The sequence below is a fragment of the Suricata suricatta genome, chromosome 2, assembly GCF_006229205.1.
Source record: "Suricata suricatta isolate VVHF042 chromosome 2, meerkat_22Aug2017_6uvM2_HiC, whole genome shotgun sequence".
Taxonomy (NCBI): Eukaryota; Metazoa; Chordata; class Mammalia; order Carnivora; family Herpestidae; genus Suricata; species Suricata suricatta.
In genome coordinates this window covers 178,076,898-178,084,538 of record NC_043701.1, presented here as the reverse complement: position 1 = coordinate 178,084,538, position 7,641 = coordinate 178,076,898, and the positions used below count along the sequence as shown (strand labels likewise).

The 7,641-nt window shown below is 41.2% G+C and overlaps 1 protein-coding gene across 1 annotated transcript in view; it reads right to left on the bottom strand.

Annotated features, from left to right (window-relative positions):
* Positions 1–7,641, bottom strand: part of LOC115276523 (uncharacterized protein C10orf88 homolog) — a 16,228-nt gene that overhangs the window by 8,037 nt on the left and 550 nt on the right. The window contains exons 2-4 of the mRNA XM_029920562.1: positions 7,576–7,635; positions 6,493–6,565; positions 3,701–3,907 (exon numbers count right to left, since the gene is read on the bottom strand). Coding sequence (XP_029776422.1) covers positions 3,701–3,907; positions 6,493–6,565; positions 7,576–7,635 — 340 coding nt within the window. The remainder of the gene's footprint in view (positions 1–3,700; positions 3,908–6,492; positions 6,566–7,575; positions 7,636–7,641) is intronic.

The window sequence follows — 7,641 nt, the reverse complement described above, 5'->3', positions numbered from 1 at the left end:
CCCTTAGCATGCTTAATAAAACTGCATTAGCATTAGTGTCGCTGCTCCTACTTAATTTACAGTAATAAAATATACTATTCTCAACTGAGTCACAATTAATTGATCAATTTTCTTAGACTTAAGTATCATGCACCTACTTTCCACATATGGCAAACGACTCATTTTTATTAGGCGTATCTTTTGCAAATGAGGCTTTCATGGCGGCCAGAGAGAGTCACTTAAAGTTAGGTGTACCAGGTACCGTTGCTGACACTGTCAATGAGTAACATGAGCTCCCTGTGGCTGCGTTTCTTTTCAGGATTTCCAGGATAATCAGAGTTCTGTTTTGTGGCCTCAACCAACTGTGCATGCAGTGTTATTTCCTGAGAAGACTCTAGTTTATGTTGAAGGGAAGGCTATCATATCTCTGTTATGCTCTTCAATTTTTCCACAGGAGAAAAGCAAAATGACCTTTAGCATAACTGTTGAAGTGTAAGGCTCTGTCCTGAAATCGAAACAATAGGCCTGGATGACAGATTCTACTGCGCTACATCATCCCATAGTTCCCACTGCTCAAGAGTTTGTGAGAGAGGCGCCTGGGTGACTCAGCTGTTTAAGCGTCTGATTCTTAATTTTGGCTAAGGTCATGATCTCACATTTCGTAGTTCGAGTCCTGCGTCAGGCTCTGCACCGACAGTGCTGACAGCGCGGAGCCTGCTTGGGGTTTTCTCTCTCCTCTCTCTCTGCCCCTCCCTTCCTCCCTCTCAAAAGTAAACAAATATACATATATATAAAAAAAAAAGAAGGGGTGCTTGAGTGGCTGAGTCAGCTAAGCATCTGACTTTGGCTCAGGGCATGATCCCGTGGTCCTTGAATTCGAGCCTCCACATCAGGCTCTGTGCTGACAGTTCGAAGCCTGGAGCCTGCTTCGGATTCTGTGTCTCCTGCTCTCTCTGCTCCTCCCCGGCTCATAATCTTTCTCTGTCTCTTAAAAATAAATGTAAAAATAACTTAAAAAAAAAGTCCAATGTAAATGCATTTGCTATGCAAAATTTCCTTTTCTGATATATCTTAATATTCTGATTATAGGAAAATCAAGGAGTTTTAGTCATTTTTTCCACCTCAGGTCAGAGCTCTTTGGGTGACTGTTCTTCTCTGTATGAAATCTCATGATAGTCACAGGTAAGTCCATAAACCACTAGAGTGGACAAACCTCACTGCCTGGTGGCTATTCTACTTTCTTTTTTTTAGTGGTAATTTATTTTGAAAAAAAGAGAGGGTTTGTTTGTGAGCAGGGGAGGGGCAGAGAGAGACAGACTCCCAAGCAGGCTCCACGCTGTCACTGCAGAGCCTGTTGCAGCGCTCAGAACTCACGAACTGTGAGATTATGACCTGAAGATGCTTAACCAACTTAGCCACCCAGGCACCCCCCCTTCTGCTTCTTTCTATGTCAGTATTTTCAATTCTTATTTTCACTTGTCCTGTCATATATTATTTTGACATCACGTAAAATCGTTTTGAAAGTTGGGGCGCCGGGGTGGCTCAGTCGGTTGGGTATCCAGCTTTGGCTCAGGTCATGATCTCACGGTTGGTGGGTTCGAGCCCCACGTTGGGCTCTGTGCTGACAGCTAGCTCAGAGCCTGGAGCCAGCTTCAGATTCTGTGTCTCTCTGACCCTCCCCTGCTCATGCTCTCTCTGCCTCTCAAAAATAAATTAAAAAAAAAAAAACATAAAAAAATTAAAAAAAATCCTTTTTGAAAGTGAACAGCTAAATACATATTAAATAATCTAAAGGACCTACTCTTTGCCAAAATAATTCCACTCCCTGAGGAGATATTGGAACAATCTACAAAAACAGACATTCAAATTCCTTTATTAAAAAAATTTTTTTTTATGTCTTTATCTTATTTTGAGAGAGAGAGAGAGAGAGAGAGAGAGAGAGAGAGACAGTGTGAGCAGGGGAGGGGCAGACCAAGGGAGACACAGAATCCGAAGCAGGCTACAGGGTCTGAGCTGTCAGCCCAGAGCCCGATGCGGGGCTCGAACCCACGGACTGTGAGATCGTGCCCCGAGCCGAAGCCGGGCGCTGAACCGACTGAGCCCCCCAGGCGCCCCAGATAACTTTAAACAACAGCTGTATGTTAGGTGCTTTGATACAGAATTCCTACTTAGTTACTCTAAATTGCTAGAGCAAAAATAAAGCTGGTACATCTGAGCTTCAAATACAAGGAAATAAGGAATAACTTTAACATTTCTGGTGATAAAACAGAAGTCTGTGTTGTCAAACCAGACCCACATGACTCAGTGTTGATCTTGAATAAAACTTTCAAGGAAATACGTAATCCCAAGACACAGGCGAAGCAGGGGGAGGCCTGGGATTCCGACACAGCCCCCCACATCCCTCTCCTTCCCTTCAGGACAGGCCCGTCCAAACGGACACGTGACGGCTCCAGCGTGCGGCTTACCACGTCCATAGCAGGTCAGGAAACATCCCCATTTTATGCTCAGATAACTAAATGGTTTATGTGGCATTTTCCGAGCCATGCCCTAGAAATCCAGAGATTCCCGGTGTGTTACCAATAATCAGTCCTAGACAATCAGGAGCCACGGGACAAGTAAGCACTCTCTCACATTCGCATACTGAAAAGGAGACTGAATGGGACCCTCTTTCTCTTCCCCGGGGTGTCCCCCAAACTTCCTCACATGAAGTGGTAGGTGGAAAACAAGTTAAACACAGGTTCTAGAGTGTTAGCCCAGGAGCGGTGGCTGCGGCAGTTTCTGTACAGTTTCCACACGCACAGAAAACTCTAGAAGGATGTACACCAAACTGTCAGCAGCAGTACCTCTGGGGAACGGGATGGCAGCTGGGAAAACACTTTGACTTTTTACTCAGTACCCTTCTGCACGGATTCAAAGTCATGGCAAAGAAAACAAGTACAACTTAAGGAAAAAAGGCTTACGATTTAAAGACATGTCCCCTTTCCAAAATAAATGTATCTTTTTTTCCCCATCAAGTCAAGTTTTTAAAAGATAGATCTCAGTCAGTGAACTAGTCATATTTAATTCTTTCATCTCTTCTAATTATTCACAAAATCTTTTTCTTGTTTTCGAAATTTTTTTTTTAATCTTCAATCTGTTTCTCAACAGAATCTCTGCACTGAAAGAGTTCTCCAACCACAGTGTGCATAAATTTAACGTAGTATACTTGTTTAAAATACTGATTCCTGAATCCCGCTCTGGGAGTCTGAGCAGGTGGAAAGTGTGGCCAGGATATGCATTTTGTAAACACTGGAAGGATTATGATATAGACGTTCTGTGCATTATAATTAAAAAGCACACTATTCCTAACCCTTTTCAAACAGTAGTCTCAGGAACTTGACAAGATTTTCCATTGTTCCCAATATTCCTCTACACAACTCTCTTCCGATTTTCCCTTTGTCTCTACTCTTGAGAAAAATCTTCTAAAGTGCTCAAAATAGTGACTTATTTACCAAGAAGGTGCGGAATGAGTGAGTAAATTCGTGAAAAACTGTGAAGGTCTGTAGTAAGATATTTTCAAGAAGGGAAAGTCTACAAAATGCTATTTTACAAAAGTAAATAAAGGTAACAATCAAATCAACAGTAAAAGTTCAAAGAAAAGACTAAGTCAGTACATGTCCTTGTGAAAACCCGTCGCTCTGAACTGTTTAGGAGTCCTGGGACAGAATCCAGGTCTACCCACCTGCTGCTGAGATCTGACCATATCCATCAGCTGCTGAGCCCCGGGCGACAACTTTGACCCCATGGACTCCATGAGTGTCTGAACCCTCTGGAGGTCTATCCTTGATCCCAGAGCAGGAGAGCTCGCTGAAGAACTGGCTGAAACCCGCCTCAGGTGCACCACAACTTTACTGATGAACACGCACTGCTTTTCACCAAAGGAGAGCAACTGTTCCAAAACAAAGACGTTCCGGAAAATAATGACATTAAACCCAATCCTCATTTAAAGTCACTTCTTATTACTTAAGAGTAAAACAATCAACAATCAAAAATCAGCTTTAAATACACTTTCGAGTTTCCTCTAGTACAGTCATAGAAAAAATACAAATTTATCATGAGGCTCAGAAGTATTTAAATGAAAAAAGTCCCTTTCAAACTAACAGACTCCATATAAAATAGCAAATGGAGATGGGGAACATAAAATAACATTCATTCACTTAGTGTTTTAAGGGATTAGAAATAAAGTGTATCAATCTGAGACTTAACAAACTGCAACTTGCAAAGTAAATATAAATATTTCATGCTAAATAAGGCTGTCTAGAGCCCATGCTACGTGATTACTGACACACTAAATAGAAGTCAGTCCTTTGGCAGTTAGAACTCTAAGGGAAAGATGATCTAATACGCAGCTTGACCATACATTCTATACTAAAAACTGAGTTCAGAAGAGATTTTCTAACTTGTCCAAGGACACCCAGGTAGTAAAGGTCAGAGCTTTGAACCTAGTGCTTCTAGCTTTTACCCCAGTACTTTCCCCAATGCTTCCCGCTGCCTCATTCTGTCCATGTTTCTGAACCAAAAGACATTTTATGTGAGATACAGACAACAGAGTCGCAAAGTGGAAAGGGAACAGGATTTACAATCAAACAGAGCTGGGTTCAACGATTATTCTACCTGGAGCCTGTGTGACCCTGGGAAAAGGCAAAAACCTGAATTAGGAATAAAATGAGGGAGGGTAATAACGATTTCAGATGGTTCTGAGAATTAGGTGTTAAAATTTCCAGCACTGACCACACGGCTTAAGGGCTGAAAAATGTGCACCAGTAGCTATTATTTTGACTTTCATATGCTACTGCCCTAGAAGACGTCCTCATAAGATCTCCCTAAGTGAAACAGGCCCTCGAACTCCCTCGTACTTCCAAAGGACAATCACAAAAAACATTCACCTTCAGACACATAAGCCCATATATCACACAGACTCAGCTGAACACGGATCCACGATCTAAAACCTCAGTGTGGCACCAAAGAAAGGCAGGACTGTCATCAACAACTAAGTAAACCTCTCATTAAATTTATACATCTACATTCCAACCTCCAGGTGATCCCATTCATGCTTTTTGATTCCCAAGCCCTTCTCACTATTGAATGTAGGACATATTCTGCACACTGAATCTACGTATTATCTGTCTTGGCCACCATACTATTGGCAATGTGAGGGTTTTGTTCCAATTTATTTCATTACCGTTAATTCCTAAATGCTTAGTACAGGATCTGGGATCAAATGGCACTCTAATTGCTGAATGAATGAATCGCTTTATTTAAATGATATTAGTAGCTACTAGTATTTATTACCTAAAACAACATCTTGGAAGGTCAGTTCTGTGGCCCTAAGTAATAACAAGCACAGAGATAAAATATTTTAAAGAAAAAAATAACTCAAAGATTGGGGCCCCTGGGTGGCTCAGTCGGTTGAGCGTTGGACTTCAGCTCAGGTCCTGATCTCACAGTTTGTGGGTTCGAGCCCCTCGTGGGGCTCTGTGCTGACAGCTCACTGGAGCCTGCTTCTGATTCTGTGTGTCCCTCTCTCTCTGCCCCTCCCCTGCTTATGATCTGTCTCTCTGTCGCTCAAAAGTAAAAATAAATGTTAAAAAAAAAACCTCAAAGATTTCCTGTCTTCAGTCTTCTTACATAATCCACAAGGCAGGTCCAAACAGGTGAGGAAACTTGCCCAAGGCTATTTTGTTAGTCACCTAGGAAGTTCATTAATAGTCAAAGGGCTTCTGATCTGCAGCTCAGTACTCTTTCCCTAGACTCTGATGACATCATTAAAGTTTACTTTAACAATATTTTTCATGTTGAAGACACTAGTCCAAATTCCTTTAAGTCGACAGTGGAGGAAAAAGTAGAGGAGAAAGCAAGCCCTGGTGCCTGGAGTGCCCATCTCCTTGTGAATCTGTTTGTCGGGTGCTTGGGCAGGTGCGGGGTTCCTTCTGTACTGCCTTTGTCTGGAACTTCTCTAACTGTGTTCTCTTTGGATATTTTGGGACAAAAACTGTCATTTTCTTTGCACCTAAGTTTTACATAAGAATAAAAAAATGTGTTTAAACTGAGTTTTCCAAGGCTTAAAATTAAAAGTACGATACCACTTTATTAATAATAGCATATGACATGGCATTGACATAGCTAGTAAATGTTGATTTGTTTTTTAAAGAAGAATGTTGATATTTTAAAAATTTATTTATTTTGAGAGAGGCCGTTCCAAGCAGGCACATTGTTCAGTGCAGAGCCTGAGGTGGGGATCAACTTATGAACCATGAGATTATGACAAGCCACAGTTGGAAGCTTAACCAAATGACCCAATCAGGTGCCCCAAATTTTGATAATTTTTTAGAGAAGAATTTCTGCTTCCACGTTTAGTATTTCTCAACTAAAACCAGGGACCACACTGGGCTTACTACATTAGGGAACTATCAGAAAATAAGTTTACGTAGTAAAAAACGGTAGTTTTCAAATTACAATTTAGTGATTACTTACCTTTATTTTACAAGCATGGGTGGAGGACTCCAATTTTAGGTATTTTTTGTACAAAATCATCTTTTCATCTTCACTAAAAATAAAAAAGAAATAATTTTTATAAATTTTCATTCATTACCACTTTTAACAGTTATGTTTAAAAATAAGGGTTTCCAGGACAATACATAAATCCTGAGATTCAGTTTTCCTGGTAAGACATAAAGAACTGCGGCTTCATACTGAATTGCACCAGGTAAAAAGCCTACATTTGTCACTGACTACCTTTATCAGGTAATTAAAAAAGATGACAAATGTCTAAACATGTAGCACAGAGCACATTTTAAAGCTCTATAAACATATCCATTATTTCCAACATTCGTGGTATAATAAAACAGTTCATATTTTGAGTTGGATTAAAGAAAGATTAGGACAGAATCTTTGTTAATAACTGAGAAAAAAAATCAAAGGTATGATAACAGATTCAATATACTGGTATGACACGATCTGGGGTTTATGCACTATTTGTAACGGGCTTTCTACAAGAAACTGTGTTCAAAGTTCCAGAATGACTAATTAAATTTTGGAAAATAGACCTCTCTGAGTTAAGGAGATGGACAAGAAACATTGCAACTTCAATTCTAATCAAAGTCGTCCACTAACTCACTTTCTACCAACTTATCCCCTTTCTGTTAGCTCTCAATTTCCACAGTTATAAAAACTACTGGGGGGGCCTCCGGGGGGGCTCAGTTGGCTGAGCACCAGACTCTTGGTTTTGTCTCAGATCATGATCCCAGGGTCATGGGATGGAGACCAGAGTGGGGCTCTACCCTGAGTGTGGAGTCTGCTTAAGATTCTCTCTGACTCTCTCACCTCCTCTGCCCCCTCCCCCAGGCCCGCTCCCTTGCTCTCTCCAAAATTAAAAACACAAAAAACTAGGCTGATGTACACTCCCAGATTCTTAGAGTCTAAACTTCCGTTTCTGCTGGTATGTTTGTATCTTCTCTCCCCTAGCGTCCGGCATCAACGTCAGAGAATCAAATACCACAACAGCTGAGGAGGAACAACACGCTTTGGGGAACGCGTCTGCCTCAGCAAGTTACAAACCTGTTAACCGGATCACTACACGCTTTCTCGCCCCTGCTGGTGCCGCAGTACTCCTCTCCTAAGTAG